We start from the raw sequence: 25,275 nt of genomic DNA, 5'->3' as shown, positions 1-25,275 counted from the left end.
CTAAGGGCAAGGATTAAATAAAAAATTCTAAGTTGGCTTTATTGTCATCATATCCTATGTCAAAGTAAATGGAGTGAGAGTTTGTGGGCTCATCTATGAATCAAGTGTTTTGTACAAGGCTGTTAAAGACACTTATTTTTATTTTTGGAGGTATTATTTACTTCCTGATTCTGAGAGATGGTATGATGCACCTCAGTTTTAAAATCCGAAGACAGGTTCTGAGACCCTGTTCCATACTTAGGGACCTCCAGACCATGCAGACATAGCCCATTCTCTTCAAGTCTCACATTAGCATATGCAAGGAATGGGGTTACTACTGCCCACCTCACAGGGCTGTCATGAGCATTAAGAGAATGACACATATTAGCTTTGTCACTTAGGAAGTGTTTATTAAATGTGGTCCCTTCTTCCATATCATATTCTAGCTGGGTGACACTTCCCAACCCATTCAAGCGAGGAATCCCTAAAGTTGTTGTTCTGGTGCCCATGCCATGTAATCAACAACTTATTCCAACAGCTCACCAACGTTAACTTTTAAAACATCTGGAGACATATTACTTCCTGAAAACACACCATCTTTAAAATTTCAGTGTCGACAAATGGTATACAATCTTAGAAAGCATTAATATGTTAAATATGGCATGAATATGTTACAGGGCAGTAAAGGGCTAGGAAAATTCCAGGGCAAGTGGAATGGGGAAACTGAGACAGGAAAGTTAAAACAAGGCCAAACAGTGTGGGCAATCTGCAGCCAGCTTGTAAATAACAAGCCATTATCTTCCTGAGCCAAGGACACTTGAGAGCAAATGGTTAAAAGCCTCTCTAGGGAGAGTATGCAGAAGAGGAGGGAAGGGGAAAGGAAAAAAAGGGCACTTTTACACTCTAAGCAGAGAAGCCAGCAGTCTCAAGGCTTGGAAAGGTAAAATTGCCAGGTGCTTCTCATGAATTCTGGGAAGGTCACAACAAAGTAAAAACGGACCTTGAGAATTAATGTATACCAAAATATTCAGCAGAGGAATTTTGAGACCTATTGACAGGAGGGTTTATAACACCTTGGGCCCCAACCCAACTTGCTCTTCAAATTAGCTGAGAGCCCTATGCACTTCATAAACCAGGTAGATAGATTTGCTTGCTTTGCTTTTTATTTTTATTTTTTTTATAAATATATCTTTATTGATTTCAGAGAGAGGAAAGGAGAGGGAGAGAGAGAGAGAAGCATCAATGATGAGAGAGTCATTGATCAAGCCCGCAGCCCAGGCATGTGCCCTGACCGGGAATCGAACCCTGATTGCCTGGATCCCAGGTTGACGCTCAACCCCTGAGCCACGCCCGGCTGGGCATTGCTTTGCTTTTTAAATAAAGGTGCATGCTTTAATTACTTTAATAATATTGGCTAAAACACAATGCAATCAAGGTCTCTTGTATAACTTCATTTATATGAAAAGACAAGGATAGAGGTTGGGGACAGCCCTCTCTGGATGACTCAGGGGGCTGCCCAGTTACAGCTCTCTGGTGTTGGTGAGAGGTGCCTCTAATAAATACACATATATGAACAAACTGTATAGTTAACCTTTTCTAAAATGTTCATGGGTTTGGTCTTTTGGTCTAATTGATAGGAAACAATTATCACAGTCTCCAATGACTTGGGCAATGCCAAGACATCTATCACCATAACCCTTTTTATGTTTTTCCAAAGAAATACCTAAATGACAAAAAAAGGGGGGGGGGCTGAGACACAAAACAATCTCCCAATAATTAATTCTATGTAAGTAAGGAACTTGGAATTAACTTAGCCAAGTTCCTCCCTTGGAAGCAAAGTTCTCTGACCCGGTCAAGTACTTATCTATGGATTTATCGAGAGGGCTACTATCTCATGGTTCCTATGCTGTTACCTGTTTGATTTAGTCACCCAACTAACACTTAAAGTCAATTAATACAATCATTTTTATTGAGTTTATCAAAGAAGAATGCATTAATTCTGAGTTTAAGAATTTCTACACCTAAGCTTATAAAGATTCATTATGTAATGATTGTTAACTCTTAGAGATAATAATCTTCAAACTGCTTTGTTCAGTGGTATATAATTATGGTTCTACCTCTTCATTCAACAAGATGCTTACTGTGACTATAGTACATACCTGATATTTTAGGAATAATCCTTTGAAGGGCAACATTATAGGGATTCCAGCCTGAAAATTATGATCTCAGTCATGTCTTAGCAAAGATGTTCACTACAAGAATAAAAAGATTTTGGCTTCATATGGGCCTCTAATTAGACCATTTCATCTCATTACATATTACCTGACAAAAGAGAATATTGACAAACTGAGCCCTTATAATGCGAAAGGCATAACAATCCTATGGGATAATTATTACTATCATCTCCATTTTACAGATGAGAAAATGGAGGTCCAAATCCTGGTCTGACTTAAAGTCTGTCCTCACAACACTACATTAATAATGTAATCAATAACAATAACCAGTACAAAGGACTGATACACTCCTTTATCATCTAGGCCACGTCACAGAGCTGCTACTGAAAAGCTGAGAAATCCAAACTAGAGAAAACAAACTAGAATCTAACAACACTGCATTTTGAAAATATGAACTCCCACGTGTGACTGCTAAGGTGAGTATGCTGTTCCATGAGATAAAGAAGCAGAAACATTCACAACAGAAACAGGGGTGAGGCCCTGGTCTGGGTCAGTTGGTTGGGTGTTGTCCTATGCACCGAAAGGTTGCCTGTTTGATTCCCGGCCAGGGCACATGTCCCGGTTGTGGGCTCGGTCCCAGGTCGGGGGTGTGCAGGAGGCAGACAATTGATGTTTTGTTCTCACATTAACGTTTCTGTCTCTCTCCCCCTCCCTTCCTCTCCCTCTAAAAATCAATAAAAAAATTCTTAAAAAAAGAAAAAAAGAAATAGGGGTGAGGGTGGCTGGGAACACCCCAAGTCCACCTTTGGGGACACCACTATAACCACTGGCAGAATGCTATAGACATTAGTAAATGTTCAAAGAGTGACCACGCATTTCTAGTGACTACGAAATAAAAAATGTGTGCCCAAATGTAAGCAAGGCAAAGGTCAGCAATGGCAATAAAAGAGACTTACATGCACTTCTGGCAGGTGGCAAAAACTGGCTTTCATTAATATAAGAAGCATTTCCAGGCTCTTACCGTACAAAACCTCGTGTTTTACCAACTCCAAACAGACAGACTTTCTTTCTGGACGAGGTTAGAAATCACTAGGACAAAGGTAGCTAGCTCACTGGATGTTGACTTGCTGCCTGAACTTTGAGGCCTTGTGATTTACTGCCAGTGAGTGGTGTTGGGCAAGAGAGCACACTGAGAAGGGTGTCCTGGCTCTCTCTAGAGACTGTCCTCTTTCGTGGCATATATTCAATGACCTATCATATATTAAATGATGTAGATATCTAATAATTCAGAAAGTCATCTAAAGCTACTGGTAGGTACCAGTAAACCATACCTTAATGTTGTTTTTTAAACGATTCTATTATGATTCACACATTATAAAGGGACATATCCTTTTCAGGTTTACTTTGCTCTTATACTTTTTGCACGTTACTATCTGAGTAGTCTTTGCCTCTCTGACCAAATCCTGAGCTCCCTGAGGTCAGAAATCAACCCATAAAATTCTATCATCATACCTGAGAGTTGCTGGCACAAAGCTAGGCTCTAGATTTTCATTTCTAGTAAATGAAAATCAAATCAACAAACATTTGACTCCCTATCACAGTAATTTCTTAGAGCCTCCATCAGAATCACCTGGGAAGTTTGGTGATAGTTGGAAAGAAGGTATCACCAAAGGTATCTGGGAGAGAGGTCCAGGAATGTGCATGTTAAATAAGCCCCTCAGGATACTGTTATGCACATGAAGTTTGGGAACTAGACAGCTTGTTCCATTTAGGCACATCTCATTTTATTTTTTTTTTAATTTTTAAAAATATATCTTTATTGATTTCAGAGAGAGGAAGAGAGAGGGACAGAGAGAGATAGAAACAACAATGATGAGAGAGTCGTCATTGATTGGCTGCCTCCTGCACGCCCCCGACTGGGAATTGAGCCCACAACCCAGGCATGTGCCCTGACCTGGAATTTAACTGTGATCTCCTGGATCCTAGGTCAATGCTCAACTGCTAAGCTACGCCCAGCCAGGCAGCACATCTCACTTTAAATTGTGCTTCGATTTTTGCACTTCACAGATGTTGTGTTTATACAGATTGAAGGCAGGACCCTCCACTAGCAAAAAGATTACAACTTCCTTTACTGTGATACTAGCTTTATTGATGTGGCCTTGAACCAAAACCTAACCTGCAGTATTTCTGAGGTATGCCTGTACAAATAAACAGTTATATGCCCTAAATATATGTTTCAGACAACGTATGGGTAAGGTGTGAACAAAATAAAGCTTGGTAACACTACTAATCTCATTTGCCCTTCTCTCCAGTCCCTCCTCTCACCACTGCCCAAACCATCCTTCTGGAACACAATTCTGATCAAGCCCTTCCTTTGCTCAAGACCTTCCCAACTATGAGAAATTAAAACCTATAGTTGTAAGCTTGTCATTTAAGCATCTCTATGGCCTGCTATCAACCAACACAACTGGTTTTTTTTTTTAATCCTCACCTGAGGATATTTTTTCCATTGCTTTTCAGAGAGAGCGGAAGGGGGAGAGAGGGAGAGAGAGAAACATTGATGTGAGAGAGACACATAAACTGGTTGCCTCCCGCAATCTGCCCGACTGGGGCTAGGGATTGAGCCTGCAATCGGGGTACGTGCCTTTGGCCACAATCGAACCTGAGACCCTTCAGTCTGTGCGCTGATGCTCTAACCTAGGCTACAACTTTTAAAGTAAAAGCACAAATTCTAGAGCCAGAATGACTGAGTTCAAGTTCCACCAATTATTAGTTGTGTGACCTCAGGCAAATCACTTAACCTTTGTTCCTGTTTCCTCATCTATAAAATGGAGATCTTTATAGTATCTTCCTGATAGGGTTGTTGATGAAAGGAATTAAAATGTCCACAGCACTGAAAAGAGTGCCTGGAACACAGTGCAATTTATTATTATTGTGACTATTCCCTATTATTCACCTATTCATACTCTAGTCTCACATATTAATTCCTGCTTCTTGCTCACTTTTCCATATCACTCTGTTCCCTCCATCTGTAACACAGCTCCAAACCATCTCTGGGTCAAAAGTGTCCAGCTGACAAGACCCAAATTAACTTTCATTTGAACCTCTCTAATGACTAACTGCCCCCCACACCCAAATTAATCCTTCCTGCCTGTGTGCATTAGCATAACTTTTATTTGTGCATGTTTCCTCATCTCATAGATTATAATTTCCCTGGAGAAGCTGGTACAGTTGAGTCAGTAGTCTTCAGAATGAGAGATACCTGGGTTCCAAAGCAGGTCACATTTATTTCCCATTTATAAGTTCAGGATAATAATATCTACTCTGAAGGAGGTTTAAGTGATAACTTCTAACCATAGATACTCAAAAAGAGTTTACTCTATGGTTGATAGGTATTATTAAAATAATTAATAGTTGTATTTACTGAGTGCCAGCTATGTAAGTAGTGCCTGCAAGCACTGAGCTTAAAAAAAAGAAAGAAAAAAGAACTGCCCTGGAGAAGCAGTTTTTTAATCAAGTTTATGAAGATAGACAGGAAATGCAGAGTGCATCATACACCCTAGATGTTTGTTTATAAAACAACCATAACAAAACCAAACCAAACAATTCACTCCGGGGTGTGCCTGGGGGGGTGGAGGGGAGAGTAAACCTCCTCCCTATTGGCCTTCCAAAGCGTGACATAAAGGCCACCCCCCAATGGACCAACCAATGGGGTTCCGCGGGGAGACCCATTGGCGACATTTGAGGACACGGCAGCCTCTGGGCTCGCTTCTCTCCACCAAAGTAGGAGGGCAGCCGCCTAGGGCACTGAGAGGGTAGCCTCTTGCCCTGCCAAAGACTCCCAGTTAGACCCACAGCCTGACTCTCATTTGCCGTTTTATTTTTTAAAGAAAATTCCCTTTGCACAAGTTCAGATTTCTGCCCGTAAACTCGGAATCCCAGAGCTGGTTCTAGCCTATCCCCAATGTGACTGTGCGGTTTCACTTTCGCCTTTCTGCGCGTCCGTTATCCTTCTTTAAAACGGGAGCAATCGTTCCGTTTTGTGGCAGATAGTGCCTCGCCAATTAGATCTGAAGCCCAACCCGGCATTTATCAGGAGCCTGATCAATTCTGAACGCACTGTCGCAGGCTGAGGCTGGTGCTCCTCGGGGATGGGCGCCCGTCGTCCCCCTACAAGGTGGGTGGAAGCGACGCCCCCTCCCTCTCGCCCTGGGGAAATCCTGGAGCGGTAGGCTGACGCTGACCCTCGAGGGGACACAGGCGAGGCCCAGCGACTCGCCGTGCCGATGTAGGGCTCTAGGGAAGGGATGGGGAAGTTGGCCAAGCAGGGGCTCGCGTCTCGAGGCCAGGACTGCGGTTGCTCAGGACCCGGGCCTGGATAAGGAAAGCCCCGCGCGCCTCCTCGGATCTCGAGCCTCACGCCTGTCCTCCACACCCCGCCCCCAAATCGAGCCCAGGTAGCCCCTCACTATCATCCGCCGCGCGACTGCTTACCACTGCGCTCATCCTGGGGCCCACCCGGCAGCCAACCCGGCCTGGACCCCGCGGAAGTCGAGGAGGAGGTGGCAGCTTCACTTCCGGAAGTAACCTAAGACTGCCAAGGAAGGTGCCCCGGGCTCCGGACCATAGAGGAGAGGTCGCACTTGTTTCCCAGCCCCCTCAACCCCGCGACCTCCCCACTGCCTAGAGCGGCCACTCCCCGGCCAAGAAGCCGCACGCATGCGTAGCACCGTGGGTCCCGCCCCTTCCTCCTCAGGGACCCGAGCGACCGGAGCGTAGCTCTGAGCTTGAGGTTCTTGCTGTATCCCCTCCTCCCTGGCGGCTGTTTCTGAGTCATAGATTTATTAAAACAATATTGCAAGTCCGCACTGTACTTTCCATAGTGAGTTTTTGTGGTTTTTTTTGCCTTCACATATTTATGCAAAAAGTCAGAGGACTATCGCTAAACTTCTATTTACAGTATTAAGAAGAATTGGAATGAAAATGACTTTACAACTTTTCTCTCACAGCGTTTTGCTCCGTTGAGAATTAATGCCGACATGTTTTAAACCGCTGGTCTGGAGATCGTTAAACTGATCATTTGGATGACTTCTACCTATAAAACTGGCAAAGAGTAAAAAAGATTGGTAATGATCTGTGCTAGTGCTTAGGGATGCGAACCCATTTTCTGGAGGATAATCTGGTAATAAGCATCAGCATTTTGTGTGTGTGTGGTAAAAGATACGTAATATTAAAGTTACCGTTTTAACCATTTTTAAGTGTACAGGACAGTGGCATTAAATATACCCACACTATTGTGCAACCATCATCACCATCCATCTACAGGACTTTTTTCATCTTTACAAAAGGGAGTTTCGTATCCATTTAACACCACCTCATGGTCCCCTTCCCCCAGTCTCTCTTAACCATCATTCTACTTTCTGTCTCTATGAATTTGACTACTCTAGGCACCACAAATAACTGGAATTGTACAGTATTTTGTTGTGACTGGCTTACTTCACTTAGCATAATGTCCTTAAAGTTCATGGTTGTAGCACATGTCAGAATTTCCTTCTTTCCTTTTTCTCTTTCTTTCTTTCTTTCTTTCTTTTTCTCTTTCTTTCTTTTTCTCTTTCTTTCTTTCTTTCTTTCTTTCTTTCTTTCTTTCTTTCTTTCTTTCTTTCTTTCTTTTTCTCTTTCTTTCTTTTTCTCTTTCTTTCTTTCTTTCTTTCTTTCTTTCTTTCTTTCTTTCTTTCTTTCTTTCTTTCTTTCTTTCTTTCTTTCTTTCTTTCTTCTCTCTCTCTCTCTCTCTCTCTCTCTCTCTCTCTCTCTCTCTCTCTCTCTCTCCCCCTCCCTTCCTCCCTCCTTCCTCTCTCTCTCTCTCTCTCTCTCTCTCTCTCTCTTTCTTTTTTTTAATTTTAAGAGAAGGATCGATCAGTTGCCTCCAGTAGGCACCTGTGGGGGAAATGAACTGAAAGTCTTTCAGTGTACCAGACGACACTCCAACCAACTGAAATGTCCAGCCAGGGCAGAATTTCATTCCTTTTTAAGGCTGAATAATATTCTGGTGTTATGTATATATTACATTTTGTTTATTCATCTGTTGATGGACACTTGGGTTGTTTCTACCTTTTAGCTATGGTGAATAATGCTGCTAATAAATGGGTGTACAAATACCTGTTCAAATCTCTGCTTTTGATTCTGTTGGTGTATGCCCAGAAGTGGAATTGCTGCATCCCTTAATTTTTTTTGTTTTTTTGTTAATCCTCACCTGAGAATATTTTTTCCATTGATTTTTAGAGAGAGTAGAAGGGAAGGAGAGAAAGAGAAGGAGAGAGAGAGAGAGGGAGAGGGAGAGAGAGAAACATTGAAGTTGAGAGAGATACATGGAATTGGTTGCTTCCTGCACGCGCCTGACCTGGGCCAGGGATCGAACCTGCAATCCTTCGGTTTAGGGGCCAACGCTCTAACCACTGAGCAACATCAACCTGGGCTATTTTTAATTCTTTAAAAAAATATATCTTTATTGATCTCAGTGAGGAAGGGAGGGGGAGGGGAAGAGAGATAGAAACATCAGTGATGAGAGAGTCACTGATCCACTGCCTCCTGCACGCTCCCAACTGGGGATCAAACCCGCAACCCAGGCATGTGCCCTGATGGGGAATTGAACCACAATCTCCTGGATCCTAGGTTGATGCTCAACCGCTGAGCCACGCCTGGCCAGGCTATTTTTAATTTTTTAAGAACCACCATAGTGGCTCCACTATTTTACATTTCCACCAGCAGTGCGCAAAGTTCTAATTTCTCACCCAGTGGATATGAAATGGTATCTCATTGTGGTTTTGATTTGTATTAGTGATGTTGAACATCTTTTCATGTGCTTGTTGGCCATTTGTGTATCTTCTTTGGATATTTATTCAAGTCCTTTGTCCATTTTTTAATAAAATTGTTTGTTTTTGAGTTGCTGAGTTGTAGGAATTAATTATGGAGCTTTTGCCCTTTGTTTTTCTTAAAGAGTCCTATAGTTTCAGCCCCTACATTTAGGTGTTTGATATATTTTGAGTTACTTTTTATATGGTGTTAGGTAAGGGTCCAACTTCATTCTCTTGCATGTGGATATCTAGCTTTCCCAGCACCGTATGTTGAAAAGAGTACCCTTTCTCCCTTGAATAATCTTGGCATCCTTGTTGCAAATCACTTGAGCATATATGCATGGGTTTGTTTTGGGGCTCTCTACTCTTTCATTGGTTTCTATGCCTTTAAGCCAGTTTTAATCAAAACCATACTGTTTTGATTACTTTAGCTGTGGTGTAAGTTTTGATATTTATTCAATTTAAATTACTTAAAATTTATTTATTTTTAAAATACATCTTTATTGATTTCAGAGAGAGGAAAGGAGAGGGAGAGAGAGAGATAGAAACATCAATGATGAGAGAGTCATTGATCGAGCCCACAACCCAGGCATGTGCCCTGACCGGGAATCGAACCCCGATCGCCTGGACCCCAGGTCGACGCCCAACCGCTGAGCCACGCCTGGCTGGGCTAAATTACTTAAAATTTAACTTTAAGTGGCCATATGCGGCTAGTATTTTCCAATTAGTTTTTAAGCTTAAACTTAAGGAGGCAGAGAGACATTTCAAGCTTGAGGTTTGACTACTTGTCATATTGGTTTTTCCCCTTCCCATTCCAGTTGAACTCTAGAATTTACATTCACATTCATTCTCTGCTGCTCACACTAGGGACAGTGGGAATAATTACCTGTATATAGTTTTACATTAAGTGAGGCAAGGGAAAAGGCCTTTGCTGTGGGACTGTTACCAAATTCAAGGGGTTTCTGCTTGGGTTCTGTTCAAGAATGAGACATGGTTGTTCCAACGTCATTCTATTTACTTGTAGCAAGTGTCTGGGAGGCTTAGCCATTGCCTTTATACACTATTTGGTCAATTACATGTTTATTTCTCCTTTGCAATTTGCTACACTTACAGGGTTGGGTTCCTGTCAAGCTCATCCTGTTTACAGCTGGTCTGCAAAATACTGTGCTGCTACATTTAGCATATTTTAACATTTAGCAAAAATAGCATTTAGTAAGAATGGCCCAGACCTTCAGACCCTTGTCCTATGTAACAGGACCTTACAGGAAAAAATGGCCAGACTCTTTATTTGTTGTTTAGAGTACTTAATATTTCCTTCTGGATGGATAATGGTTATCTTCTTTTCAAAAAGAACAGGTGGTTTGTACTCAGTATTTTTCTACAACCAAGAGTGTGAATGCAGGAAAATGTGACAGCAAGTTAGATCTGTAATTATACCTTCCATTTACTTATACGGTGCTTTACACTTCACATGCATTATCACCACTGATCCTTAACCCTATTTAGTGGGTGAGGAAACTGAGGTTTAGGAAGGTTGAATAGTTCCAGACCTAATAAATGGCAGTTAGCCTTTGAAAGCAGATCTTCTAACATAGTTGGGTTTTGTGAAAGACCAAGGTGAATTCATTCACTCAACCCTGTTTACTCAGCATCTACTATATGTCAGCACCGTTGTAGGCTCTGGGGATCAGCCGCGGCCCCCAAAACTCCTTTAGGCAAGACCTCCTCTGCTGTGCTGGCCATGTCCAGTGTCTAGTGCGATAGACAAGGTCTCAGCTTTGCTTCCCTCATTACATTTTTAAGTAATTCCCCCTCCCCCCCCATTATTAGTACTGCAGCATCCTGCTCTTCCTCTACAAAGAGATTATGATGATCCCAAGTAGCAAGTTTGATTTCTGCTGGACTTTTCCCTTACCCCAAGTTAAACTCCAATGGGGCAGGGACCTTGTGTTTTCTGTTCATCACCGTATCCCCACTCCTTTCAGAGTGCATCGCATATAATAGGAACCCAGGAAATACTTGCTCATTGATTGGATGTTAGGATATGCATATTTCTTCTAAAGGAAATGCTGCACGACCTGGCCTCATAGGTTAGACCTTGCCTCCGGACTTCGATAGCCACGCCCCTCCTCTGTCCCTAGAAGGAGTAAAGGGAGCCCAGCCTTGGCCCCGCCCCCGCCGTGACGCAGCGCACGTGATGCGCGCTGGCGCGCGCTGTTCCCGGAAATCGCCGCCGCGCTCTCCGTCGCCGGTACCTCAGCCGCCGCTGCAGTCGCCGGGAACTCTGCGAGTAGAACGGCGGAGGCGAGCCCGGGCGGGGCCGGGGTTCCGGCCACCCTACAGAATGGAGATAATCAGGAGCAGTGCGTGTCCGCCGTGCACCTCCCCGCATCCCCACGGTCCCCCTCACTCGGCCTGCTAGGCCCGGATCACGGCCGCCCGATCCGCTTGGTGGGGCCTGGGGCTGAGGCAGCCTCTCAGGAGTTTGCCCTCCTCAGCCTGTGTGCCTCTGGGGCGGGCTTGCCCCTCTCTGGCCCGTGTCCCCCTGGGGGCCTTGTTCTCCTGCCCAGCAGCCCTCAGGGCCTTGCTCCTCTCTGGCCCGTACACCCTCAGTCCTTGTCCCTTTCCAGCCCCTGCACCCTTGGGGCCTTGACGCTCTCTGTACCGTGCATCCCTGCAGTACTTGTCCTCCGGGCCCAGGCCTTAGAAGCTCCTCGGCCCTCCTTCCCTCCCCCCTTAGGCTCTCGTGGGCAGAAAGCCAGGCCACCGGTTCTGAGCTTCTCGGTTTCTCCGCAGATTTTAAGAGTAATCTTCACAAAGTGTACCAGGCCATAGAGGAGGCGGACTTCTTTGCCATCGATGGGGAGTTTTCAGGTATCCCGCGCTTGCAAGCTCTCGGCTAGCACCTTGCAAAGCGTAGCCAGGGCTCCTCCTGACACCCTGCCCCTGACTTCTGCTTGCTGACTCCTTTTCCCTGTTGATAGCCTTGGGCAAGTTCCACGAGAGTCTCAACATTTCCTCTTTTTAAGGTTTCAAAAGCAGAGAAGTGGGTTTGTGATTGTTGGTGCTCTGAGGGTTGCAGATAGAGAATATGGTTTTGGTGCTGCTTAAAACAGTTTGACAGGTGGGTGGTAGCTTGAGGGTTGGAGTCAAGGTTTTTTTTGGTGTGTGTGGTAAAATATACATAACATAAAATTGACCATTTTAAACTACTTTTATAGTTCAGTGGCATTAAGTACATTCACATTGTTGGGCAACCATCTTCACCGTCCATCTCCTGAACTTTTTCATCTTCCCAAACTGAAACTCTATACCCGTTGAACAAGTCCCAATTCCTTCCTCCTCCCTTGCCTCTGGCAACCACTATTTCTGTCTTTATGAATTTGACTACTCTAGGCATTTCCTGTAAGTGGAGTCATGCAATATTTGTCCTTTGTGACTGACTTTAGGGTCAGGCTTTATGCATTTGTGGAATTGCTCATTGCCTACCTTGGCATGGGTGTGTATGTGCGTATAATACTTAACCAACGCTTATAATTGCAAGGATTTTTTTTTCTTTTCTTTTTGGTTTAGAAAAACCCCCTAAGTTGTTGAAGTTAGTATGAACAGTAGACTTTCTTTGGTATAGATACCTACTTTCACTATCTGATTTTACATGTTTGAAAAACTCTTCAGCTCTTTCTAAAGGAATCCATGCTGGAATAAATAGATCCTTGGCTTTAATTTACATGCCTTTTCTAGTGGGATTCAATTCTCTGGGAAGCTAAGAGTTTTCACCAGAAATAATTTTCTCTTGGCCTCGAAGATATCTTTGTTGTGTACATGTAATTCCAAACTGTTGGCCAAGACTGGAACTCTAACAATAATATACTTTAGAATATGCTGATACCTGATTATGCATTAAACTTCTGAAAGAAACAAAACTTATTCAATCATAGATATGTTTTCTTAAATCATTACTATGTTTTGAAACCTATTGTAGAAACTCAAACATGGCCATTCTCAAGTTGAAACATTCATATCTCAAAGTTCATTATTATAGAGTTTAGCTTGGTGGCCAGTGAAATGAATGCTTATTTTGAAAAAGTGAAGTAGGGAGCGCTTTGTAATTCATGAGAATCTAAAATTACAGAGCCACTGAATAGCTTACTGACATTTTTACATTAGTATTTACTAACAAGTTAAAAACTTTTATTTCTTAAAATCTAGGAATCAGTGATGGACCTTCAGTCACCGCATTAACAAATGGTTTTGACACTCCAGAAGAAAGGTATCAGAAGCTTAAAAAGGTAAATGGATGTGCTAGAAAATCTTTTTTCTCCCTACTGTTTGTCCTCCTGACATTGAATTGTAGAGAAATATGATCATTAAACTTGCACATTGACTTTTCAACCCCAGCTGTAAAACAATATTTTAGTGTTATTTGAAGCAACAGCAAAAATAATTGCTTGCTGGAAAACATTTTGGGGGAAGGTGTAATATTTTCAGTGTTAATTTGATTTATAGGAAATATGATGTGGTTATTTTAAAATTTGGAAATATGCCTAATATGCTCTGGATGGTAGATAGGTGCATAATTGGGGAAAACATTAAGAAATGTATATAAATTAATAATGCTTTAATGCGTAATCTGTAATCTGTTCTAATTGGAAGTATTCTTCCAAAGTCAAATTGAATAATTAGAAAGCCCACTTGATTGAGAACACTGTTACTGAATATACAGCATTGTTTTGACAGATGTTTTATTTCCCTTTTCCAGCATTCCATGGACTTTTTGCTGTTTCAGTTTGGCCTTTGCACTTTTAAGTATGACTACGTAAATTCAAAGTAGGTTGTTTGAACAAGTGGTGGGAATTCTTTTGTCGTGGCATAATGAAACCCCCTAAATCTCCTTTTATCTTATTTTTCCAGGTATATAATAAAGTCATTTAACTTCTATGTTTTCCCGAAACCCTTCAATAGATCCTCACCAGATGTCAAATTTGTTTGTCAGGTTAGTAGCATAATTGAATTTTTTTTCTGTTATGAATTGCTGATCAGTCTGTGTGGATATGTGGAATCAGAATTCTCTTTAAAATTTGGTTCTACCACTAACTTTGGACTTTGGAAAAACTTTTCACCTCTCTGACCTTTAGTTTTATTTATTTATTTAAATTTTTCCTTTTTATTGGATTTATTGGTGTGACACTGGTTAGCAAAATTATACAGGTTTCAGGTCCACAGGTCCACAACTCATCATCTGTACACTGTTTCTGACCTTCAGTTTTAGGGTTGTAAATTATTTACACTGCTATCTTACCCTTTACTTGGGAATGAATTAAGGAATAGGACACAAGTGACAGGCAGATGGAAATCAGAACATGAGCTTTACTATTAGTAAAACTTTGAGAATTGCATAAAGTTCTCAAAACTTTGAGAACTACATGAAGTGTCCAGGTGTAGCCACAGTATGGCTTTGAGAACTCATCTTCATAATGTGGCTCTATTTGGGATTTTGAATATCTTACACCTGAATTGAACTTATAGCTCAGGACCTGTAGGCTTCTTCCCACCTCATTCTTTTTGCACCCACCTCCAAGGATAGAACTTTATTTTCTGGAAGAGCAGAGTATGTGTGTATCCTGTCTTAAAAGAACCCAGAAGGAGCTAAACTATATACCCTTAGTTCCTTTTTCCAAGCTCATCAGTTAGGAAAGGGAGGGCGGGAAAATATTGCTGTTTCCTCCTGAGGAGAGGCTTACTTTATGAGCCAAGGTAAACATATGGGAGATTCTCCCTTAGAACATCCCGTTTATTTTTTTATATAAAAAATAAAAATATATATATATACACAGACACACACACACACGTGTGTGTGTATACATATATATATTTGTGTGTGTGTGTGTGTGTGTGTATATATATATATATATACACACTATTGTTTTACAGAGAGACAGTTAAAGTGGGTTCCATGGCTTTAGCCGGAGGTTAAATAAAACAACAACAACAACAAACCCTAAAGATGCCACCAAAGTGGAGAGAGTGGAAGGGGCAGAGAAAAAGGGGGAGAAGGAGAGAGAAACATTGATGTGAGAGAGACACATCGATTGGTTGCCTCCCACACGTGTTGGGGTGGGGATCGAGCTTGCAACTGAGGTACATGCCCTTGGCCAGAATTGAACCCTGGACCATTCAGTCAGTGGGCTAATGCTCTAACCATTGAGCCAAACTGGCCAGGGCAGAACATCCTTTTTATGGTTGTTGTAGCTGACCTGGTAAACACTTAGTAAATACCATTTTCCTTTTTCTTTCCTATTAATAATCTGTTATAATGGATAAAAAGACACTCATCTTTAATCACATATTTGCATATTATATAAGTATGTGATTAAAGATGAATGTTGTCTTTCCCCCTAGCTTCTCTCCCAGTAGCAACATTAGTTCATTTGAGTCTTCTCGACTTTCTTTTCTCCTGCATGTAAGTGGTAATGCAGTTAAGAGAGCCTGAACAGTAGGCTTCTGAGTGACTGAGTCATGTTGAATTCTTTTTGTAAGGAGGCAGGATATAAGCAAATGAAATTGAGAGTTAATCTCAGTTATGCCTGGGGCTGAAAAGATAAAGATAAATTTGGTCTTGTAATCTGTTTTTTTAAATAAGCAAATAAACCATAGTTGATGTTTTCTTTACCGTGCACTCAGTTAACAGCTATTTACCAGTCACCTTAGTATAGGATACTTAAGTAAACAGTATTTGTAGGTTTTTACTGAGAGAAAAATAGGCTCAGTTTGGAAATTTGTGTAGCTACAGTTTTCTAGCAGTATTAGTAGAAGACAGTTAAAGTGGGTTCCATGGCTTTAGCCGGAGGTTAAATAAAACAACAACAAACCCTAAAGATGCCACCAAAAAACTGTTAGAACCAATAATCAAATCCAGTAAATTTGCAGGAATCAAAATCAATATTAAAAAATCAGTGCATTTCTATACACTATTCACTTATACACTGCTAGGTGAGATAAGTCTTATAGAGAAAGACAAATACTGTATGATCTCATATATGAAAAAACGCAAAGAGTGCCACTGAGACACGTAAGGGATGATGCTCTGTTCTAAAAGACTAACACAAATATGGTTATTCTAGGAAATGTATTGGAAACGGATCAGAATAACTCTACCTATTGTACAAAGCCATTCTGTGGCTACACCTGGAACACTTCATGCAGTTCTAGTTGCCACCCACTCCTTAAAAAAGAAAAAGATACAATAGACTTGAAGATAGACCAGGGACTAATGCCTAAAATGGGAGGGAAAGGCTGTAATTCTCTAGTCTGGAAAAGCAAAGGCAGAAAAAAGATTTAGACTCAGTATGTAGCCCAGTAGGCCGGGGTGGCAATTCGATCCCCAGTAAGGGCTCATATTAGAATCAGCCATTGAATGCACAAATACGGGGAACAACAAATCAGTATCTCCCCCCTTTTCTCTAAAAAATCTATTAAAAAATATAAAACAAACAAATATAGACTCAGTATGTAAACTTGTGATTTGTATGGGATAAGGTAAATGATAGTATCTTAGAATTTTCTTTATTTTTTCCTCCATCTAAGGTGGTTTTTGTTTTGTTTAAAATTCTGTGACTGCAACACAGTTCTATCTTATAAGGGAGTTAGGGTCTAGAGTTAGTAAATAGGGTAAAAATTGTGTCCAGTCAAAAATCCCTCTTAAAAAGCTCTTATCACCCTTAAAACAGATGGGACTTGGGGAGGGGTGTAAAACAACCTAATATGCTCTTTGAAAAGTAATTGTCTGTACACATGGTGAGATGCTCACACACTAGGCAGGATGTGGAGGAATGGGCATACTGAGAACCAAACACACTCCCAGTGAATGTACCCATCCTGTGGAATGACAGGCAAAATGTCATGGCATTTACATTGTTTTCATCTCCTCTTTTTCTTCTCTTCTTCCTTTTTCTGGCCGAACATCTATAGTTGAATTAATGGAAGATAATACACACATAGTTGTGAAAAATGAAACATTGCTACTATCCATAGAGTAAAAAATGAGTTTTTTTATGCCCTCTTTTCCATACCTCTTCTTTCCCCATTTCACTCTTTTTTTCTAGATTTTATATGCATGTATACATATACCCATATGTCTACACACATATACATAATTTTAGCTTTTTTTTTTTTTTAAATATATCTTTATTGATTTCAGAGAGAGGAAAGGAGAGGGGGAGAGAGAGAGATAGAAACATCAATGATGAGAGAGTCATTGATTGGCCGCCGCCTGCACGCCCCCGACCAGGGATTGAGCCCGCAACCCAGGCATGTGCCCTGACCAGGAATCGAACCCCAATTGCCTGGATCCTAGGTCGATGCTCAACCGCTGAGCCATGCCCGGCCGGGCAAGCTTTTTCTTTAATATACACAAAATCCTAATATTCATATTTTATATAACTTGCATTTTTTACTCAACAAAATGTCTTCATATTTCATAGTACAAATACGTGTAATTTATTGAGTTGGAATTTAGAAGCATTCCAATAGTTCCCTATTTTAAACAATGCTATATCCATGTGCAATATATTTTTGTGTATATGTAGGAATACTTTAATAGGACAAATTTTCTAGCAGGGGAATTATCTTCTCAAATGGATGTGCTGATTTTTTAATCTTGAAAATGGTACATTTAGCACAAATCAAAGGCAGTAGATAGTAAACCACAGATAGATTTTGTTCATTCGAGGGGTTTAAAAGAAAAATTATAGTAAAAAATACATAACATAAAATTTACCATTTTAAGTGGTTTTAAGTTTGGTGGCATTAGGAACATTTACACCATTGTGCAATTTAAAGGGTGTTGTTTGGGTGGAAAATACATAGTTTCAGAAATGGAATATATGAATGTTTGACTCTGCGTTTTTCCCCCAGTTGATCTTAGAGGAAAGGAGTGGGATGGGGAAGAGAGAGAAATTGATCGATTGCCTCCCCGACATGTCCCAACTGGGGGATAGAAGCTGCAACCTGGCTATGTACCTTGGTTGGGAATGGGACCTGCCACCTTCTGGTGTCTGGGACAATGCTCCAACTGAGCCACACCAACCAGGGTGAGTCCAGATTTTTAAAGAGAAGGAAGTTGGGATGTTTTGTAGTCTAGTGACAGGAAGGACAAGAATGCCTTTCCATAGCCCATCTTTCGGTGCCTCTGTTAGTAGTGGAATATGTATAGGTGGGTAGAATTACAAGACTACACAGGCATGGGAGACAGAAGGAGGCTTGTGACCCAGGTCAGAAAACATTGGATCTTGGTTCAGAACAATGTTTTATTTATTTATATTTATTTTTAGATATATTTTTATTGATTTCAGAGAGAGGAAGGGAGAGGGAGAGAGAGATAGAAACATTGTTGAGCCCAGCCGGGCTTGGCTCAGCGGTTGAGCATCGACCCAGGATCCAGGCGATCGGGGTTCGATTCCCAGTCAAGGCACATGCCCGGGTTGCGGGCTTGATCCCCAGTCAGGGGCTTGCAGGAGGCAGCCGATCAATAACTCTCTCAGCATTGATGTTTTTATCTATCCCTCTCCTTTCCTCTCTCTGAAGTAAATAAAGATATATTTAAAAAAACACACAAACAAACATTGTTGAGAGAGGAACATTGTGGGCTCCCTCCTGCATGCCCCCTACTGGGGATCAAGCCCACAACCCAGGCATGTGCCCTTACCCAGAATCGAACCAGTGACCTCCTGGTGCATGGGACAATGCTCAACCAACTGAGCCACACCAGCCAGGCTGCTTGTTTTTTTAAACCATGGAAATCTTGGGCATGATGGAAAATGATGTACATGTACCTAAATGTTTGTGTTTGTGGTGGGAGTAAGATTGTCTTTTTATGTCCCACTATATTTGAAAAAGAATTGTGTTGGCTAATAAAGATAACGTCGTATTTACATTTTAACATAAGATTAAAAAATAAGTAAATGAAAAATTAGGAGAAAAGAAAAATGTGGATATGATTACTATGGTATGATTAGAACACAGAATTTGCTCCAAAGAAAGCCTCTACTCTTTGTCTCTGAGCTTCCTACCAGCTAAGAAAAGGGGGAAACACACAATCTGTGGCCATAGGATCAAAACAAACCAGGGCTCAGGAGAAGTTCGGCTTTGCTCAGACTAGAGACCTCAGAAACATTTCCCCTTCCATTATCACAAAGAAATCATTAATGTAGAAAACTTTGTTTTTAACCATATCTCTCAAGTGAATACTGTAATGAGTTTAATGGGACAGTATGATAACCCTCACTCTAGACTAATGGTATAGTGTCAAAATACAGTTCAGAAAAGGTAGTTCTATGAGGGATCATACGAAAATGATTCAGTTGTTTTGCCCTTTCATGTTCAGACTTAAATCAAGAGTAAAATTAGAGTAGCTACAGTAATGTTTGCCACTCTTTAGTCAGTTTGAGTAAGAACTTTCTGATTTTAGCCATTCTTGTGTACATTGTGTAATATTATTTACTTATTGTTTTCATTTACATTTACTAAATATTACTTAAATTTACTTAAATATTCACCCTAGGTTTGAAATGTTCGTTTAATAAGTCTTGTTACTGGGAAATTTTGTCTATTTTGATCTTGAATGTAAAGAACATCCAATCAAGGTTTTGGGTTTTCAGACTCTAATTTAAAGTGGATAGTGATGTTTTATAACTGGCATATGTGAATTACCTTAAACTTGAACCTGGGGTAAGGTAATATAAATACATTTTATTTCTATTTATAGTTTCCTAGTAAGTATAGTGATCAGGAGTTGTCTGCCTATTGGGAAAATATATGTTAACCAAGTAAAGTTTTCTTAAATAATGTAAAACAAAGGATATTTGTTTTATAAGCTATAAAGGAAGAGAGCCTGGATAGTTTAAGTCAATTAATGAATTATTTGGCAGGCTGGGAGTAGAAAGCCCTTGTCTTCTGACTTTTGGCATGTTGGTTCTTTGCCTGGTTGCCTATGTTTACTCACCTGAGTCACTTCTCCACTTCTGTTTACATACCTGCCATTAAAATCACTGAAATATATGTTCTGTTCACTCTTGTTTCAGAGCTCAAGCATTGACTTTCTAGCAAGCCAAGGATTTGATTTCAATAAAGTTTTTCGCAATGGTAAGATTATGTGTGACTTAAGAACTTGTAAATGTGGACTTGGTTGAGAATTATCTTTTCGTTCTTACTCTCTCAGACAGAATCTCAGATTTCTAGTATATCACATGCAGTCTTAGAGTTTTAAAAAACTTCTTTTGTGCCTTTTTGCCCCCAAACTTAGTCAACCATGAACTGAACACGAGAATGGATGCAACTTCATTTAGCTCTAATGAGGCCTCTTCTATTCCTGATTTTACTGAGTGGAGTTTACTTACACATAGTTATAATATAGAATAACATAGTTATTCATAGTTTATTCTATGTGACTTCCTTGACACCTGTGGGGAATGAGTCCCTGTTTTCTTTCAGTGAGACAAATGGTATGGTATACTACTTTAAAATGTAGCTGTAGCCCAACTGGCGTGGCTCAGTAGTTGAGCATTGACTTATGATCCAGGAGATCGAGGTTCGATTCCCAGTCAGGGCACATGCATGGGTTTCGGACTCAATTCCAAGCAGGGGTGTGTGCAGGAGGCAGCCAGTCAATGACTCTCTCATCACTGATATTTCTCTTTCTCTCTTCCTTTCCCTCTCCCTTCCTCTCTGAAATCAATAATAATAATAAAAAAAGTAGCTGTATTCCAGTAATCCTGTAGTGAAAAGCTCCCTTTTCCTATTGGTGCCTTTTTTTTTAATCCTCACTCGAGGATATTTTTTCCATTGCTTTTCAGAGAGAGTGGAAGGGGGAGAGAGAGAGATAGGAACATGGATGTGAGAGAGACACATCAGTTGGTTGCCTTCCCCTGGTGGGCTGACTGGGGCCAGGGATCAAGCTGGCAACTGAGGTACGTGCCCTTGGCCAGAATCTAACTTTTGGGACCCTTCAGTTCCCAGGCCGACTCTCTAACCACTGAGCCAAACAGGCTAGGGCTCCATTGCTTTTTAGAGGGAGTGGTAGGGAGGGAGACACATCTATTGGTTGCCTCCTGCATGGGCCCTGGTGGTGGCTCAGGATAGAACCTGCAACCCAGGTGTGTGCTCTTGGCCAGGAATCAAACCCGATACCCTTCTGTGTGCAGGCTAATGCTCTAACCATTTTGCCACACTGGCCAGGGCATGCTTTCTTTTCTTTATCAGAGGGGTGACCATTAAATATTTGATGAGTGCTTGTTTGACATTAGAGCACACCAGCGTGGTTTTCCTTCCTCCATTCATTTCTGGAACAGTATTTGGAAAACCTTTGGTTTTTATAAGCAGTATTAAGCACCTGCTGCTATTAACTACTTTTAATGTAATTATTTTTCTAAATTGTATTTTCCATGGCAAATGTAGAGTTATTCAGTAAGGTAAGGAAGAAGATTTTTTTCAGTGAATGTACTAGAACATAGACTTTAAATAAATTCATTTCCCCTCAGCGTGGTCTTCCTGGGAGGCCTTTAGAACCCATGCCATGTTTTTTCATTGCTTCAGTGGTGCTGCATCATAATTTCTATTGATGCTTTTGATTTTTGGAAACACTAAAAAGTTTTGTAGCCCAAACTGCTTAACATAACGGGTGAAGCAACTGGGTAACACAATTTGGTTATATAAAATAATTTTTTTTCTTTGGCTCATACTTGATTCTGAAAGCCATTATAAAATACAAGTTCCAAATGTAGTTAGAGCACTATACTGGAATAAGCACAAAAATCTTTTGAAGGAATTACTTTAACCAGACTCATATGGATGTAGTGTGGTTTCCAGCCTGATGGTTTTATATTCATAAAAGGAGAAAAACAGCCCAATTAGAGTGTGCTGCTTCTCCTTGTTTTATAGTCAGAATGTTTGGAATATTTTAGTCACAGAGGAATCAGGATTCCCAGGCCATCTATTATTACCAGGACTCTTATCTTCATGCTGTTTCTGATATTCTAAATCTGATCTAGACCACCTCTTCCTTATCAAATGTTTCCAGTCAGGCTCTGTAAGTGCCAGACCCTTTTCTCCTGGTGGTCTTTTTTGAAACGGAGCCTGGTGACTCCTTGTTACTGTTCTCCCTGCAGCCTCTCAAACATGGATGGTTTTTCCCACTCTTTTTTATCTCCAGCCAGGCAGCGGTAGGTATCCTTGCTTCCCGTGCCACTTTCAACCCACTTTGAATTCTCTTCTCAGGAGGTATAGTTCTTCTCGGGACTGTCACCCAGCTCTGCCACCCCTCTTTCTATTGACTTCATGGGCATAGCATTCACTGACAACCTTGGCTTTTGCTCATTGTCTTTCTCTCCACTCCTGCCTTCCTCATTCTGGGTGACATCTGCATCCACAAGTATGACCAGCAAATGCTCTGTCTTGTCTGTTTCTTGACCAGGTGGTCAGCAGTCCTTGATTCTACCTCCCCTTAGTCATCTCCCTTAGTAGCATCATGGGTCTTATCACCCACTTCCAGCATTTCTCTTCGAGAGCACTGCCTCCTGTTCTTATTCACTTATTCCAGTACCGCATTTCAGCAATCTGTTGACCTCCATTGCTTTTTCACTATCAGTGTCCTTTGCTCTCCTGTCTTGACTTCCTTCCTTTTCCACATGGTCCATCATATTCTTCCTTCCCTTGCTCCTCTCTTCCTCCATTGCACTTGCCTGGCAAAGTCCCAACACTGGTTAGATCTGACCACCCCACCTTCTCTGTTTCTGAGCATCTGAATATTGCTGGAAAACATGACACACCTGAGCTAATTTGTTCATGATCACAAGCTTCAAAGAAAGTCATGCTCAAAAATCTTACTTTTCTGACTTAGAAATTCCCTTTCCAGCTCTGTTTTTTACTGTCTCTTTTTCTCTAAACTTCCCACCGCAACTGATGATCATACCTCTCAATGGAATTAGAAAGAAACAGAGAAGAGCTGCTGCATATTCTCACTACCATACCCACATCTAGACCCAGCCTTCTTACTTTTTAAAGTGAAGAGGCATCCATGTGCCTGTAAATGGCTAGTCCCTGTCTCCTTGTCAAGCACTGGCTCCTCTGCTTTGCCCTTCTCTCTCCTGAATTATTTTCCCTTCTCTACTGGATCATTCCTGTTTATATTTTCCCTAACCTTGAACTTAATCTGGTAGTTTCTTCCATAATGAGTATAGGCAACAATCTCAGTAGTGTTAGTATCTGTTGACAGGTGTGATTTTTTTAATTCCATCATTCTTTCTACAAAGTTTGTTAGTGTCCCGTGGCTTTGAAGACCACCCAATCCTGATGATGCCTAAATTTCTCTCTGAACACCTTTCTCCTGCACTATAGACTTATATAAACTTTCTTTTTATATATACACCATTAGATGATTTTATATATCCAGGAGGTAGCTTCTTTGCCTAGTTTTCCCCACCTCATTATGGGGCCCTATCATCTTCCTAATTGCTTAAACTTAATAGCATCATTTAAAAATTTTATTCTTCCCTTTATCCCTCATTTTCAGTATATCAGCAGGTTCTGTCTCTCCTATCTGTAAAATCATTCTCCCCAATTTTATAGTCTAAGCCAGGGTATAAACTATGGCCCACTGGCTATTTCGTAAATAAAGTTTTGTTGGGACACAGTCATGCCCATTCATTTACTCATCGTGTGTTACTTTTTTCATGCCACAAAAGCAGAGCTGAATAGTTACCCTACAAGCCTAAAACATTTACTATTTGCACCTTTAAGAAAAAGTTTATTTATCTCTCATCTAAGCAATCATCTCTTGCCTGGACAATTATAGTGGACAACTGCTTATAGCTCTGACGTCCCTACTTCAAGTGATCTTTTACTTTTTATTTTTTTTAATTTTAATTTTATTTTTTTTAATCTTCACCCGAGGATATTTTTTCCATTGCTTTTCAGAGAGAGTGGAAGGGGCAGAGCGGGGAGGAAGGGGGGAGAGAGAGAGAGACACACACACACACACATTGATGTGAGAGAGATTGGTTGCCTCCCACATGTACCCTGACTGGGGCTGGGGATGAGCTGCAACCAAGGTACACGGCCTTGGCTGGAATCGAACCCTGGGACCCTTCAGTCCGAGGGCTGCTATTCTAACCACTTAACCAGACTGGCCAGAGCTCAAGTGATCTTTTTAAAACATGAAGCAGGTGATGTAATTATCTTGTTTAAAATCTTCTAATGGCATCCCATTGCTTAGAATATGATACGTTTTTACTGTGGCCTGTAAGGGCCTGCGTAATCTTGCTCATCCTCTCTCCAGCCTGGCGTCATGCCATTCTCCTGTTCATTGTGTTCTGGCCACACCAACTTCCTTGCTGTTTTTGGAAAAGCCCAAGCAATTTCTGTCCTCAGTACATTTATACTTACTTCCCCACTGGAAGTACTCTTCCCCTAGTTCTTTGCGTGTCTGATTCACTCTGCTTTGGGTAGTCACTCACAGTGGCCTTCTCTGATCATTCTGGCTGAAGTCATTCCTTTTACTACAGAGTAGAATGCATCTACTTTGCTCACTGTTAGATTCCCCAGTCCTCATACAGCTCCTGGAATAGCATAAGTGCCATAGAAGAATAAATGAATGGAGTGCATGAATAGACAAACATATTTCAAAATCATTTGCTTTTTCTATAGATTTTTTTGAGATATAGTTAAATATGGTAAGTCTTTCCTGAATATTTTAGGTTCTTTGGTTTGTTAAACAATTTTTATGTTAAACAGTTACTTCTACTAATACATTTCTTTAAAAAACTATGTTTAGGAATTCCATATTTAAATCAGGAAGAAGAAAGACAGTTAAGAGAGCAGTATGATGAAAAACGTTTACAGTCCAACGGTGCAGGAGCTCTATCATATGTGTCTCCTAACACATCAAAATGTCCTGTGACGATTCCTGAGGATCAGAAGAAGTTTATTGACCAAGTGGTGTAAGTTCCTAAACTGGAACCAAGTGTGCATTGCATAATGTGTATTGGGGGCAGGACTGACATCTGTATCTTGAACCTGCATTGCACATACACAGTATACACGGAGGTGTGATGTGATTGACAGGATTTAATTATGGCTTATCTAAATTTGTGTGACAGCAGCACATTGTAAATAGGGTTCTGTGTACTGTACTTAGACTTGTCACATGTCACTGGGAAGACCTTCTACAAAGGCCTAGTAGCCACTGTCCAGTTCCTCTGAAGGCAGAGCAATGAAACAGG

At 41.0% G+C, this 25,275-nt stretch overlaps 2 protein-coding genes across 7 annotated transcripts in view; one reads left to right on the top strand and one right to left on the bottom strand.

Moving 5' to 3' along the window:
• Positions 1–6,888, bottom strand: part of BFAR (bifunctional apoptosis regulator) — a 29,489-nt gene extending 22,601 nt beyond the window's left edge. Inside the window, exons 1-2 of one of the 3 annotated variants that reach the window (XM_081133813.1) lie at positions 6,648–6,848; positions 2,139–2,231 (exon numbers count right to left, since the gene is read on the bottom strand). The gene's annotated coding sequence lies outside the window, so the exon portion shown is untranslated. Of the gene's footprint in view, positions 1–2,138; positions 2,232–6,647 lie in introns of all 3 variants that reach the window. The other 2 variants (XM_081133812.1, XM_081133814.1) reach the window with 2 other exon arrangements.
• A 4,304-nt stretch (positions 6,889–11,192) lies between these two features.
• Positions 11,193–25,275, top strand: part of PARN (poly(A)-specific ribonuclease) — a 139,087-nt gene continuing 125,004 nt past the window's right edge. For 2 of the 4 annotated variants that reach the window (XR_013998404.1, XM_081131640.1), the window contains exons 1-7: positions 11,207–11,367; positions 11,801–11,878; positions 13,214–13,293; positions 13,764–13,831; positions 13,916–13,997; positions 20,083–20,143; positions 24,828–24,993. Coding sequence is in view for 3 of the 4 variants with exons in the window: in XM_081131640.1 (XP_080987766.1) it covers positions 11,349–11,367; positions 11,801–11,878; positions 13,214–13,293; positions 13,764–13,831; positions 13,916–13,997; positions 20,083–20,143; positions 24,828–24,993 (554 nt within the window). In the remaining variant the exon portion in view is untranslated. Of the gene's footprint in view, positions 11,368–11,800; positions 11,879–13,213; positions 13,294–13,763; positions 13,832–13,915; positions 13,998–20,082; positions 20,144–24,827; positions 24,994–25,275 lie in introns of all 4 variants that reach the window. The other 2 variants (XM_081131638.1, XM_081131639.1) reach the window with 2 other exon arrangements.

This window comes from Miniopterus schreibersii, assembly GCF_964146895.1.
Source record: "Miniopterus schreibersii genome assembly, chromosome: 3".
NCBI classification, from domain to species: Eukaryota; Metazoa; Chordata; class Mammalia; order Chiroptera; family Miniopteridae; genus Miniopterus; species Miniopterus schreibersii.
Note: the sequence above shows the minus strand (reverse complement) of the source record. Positions and strands in the feature narration are given on the sequence as shown.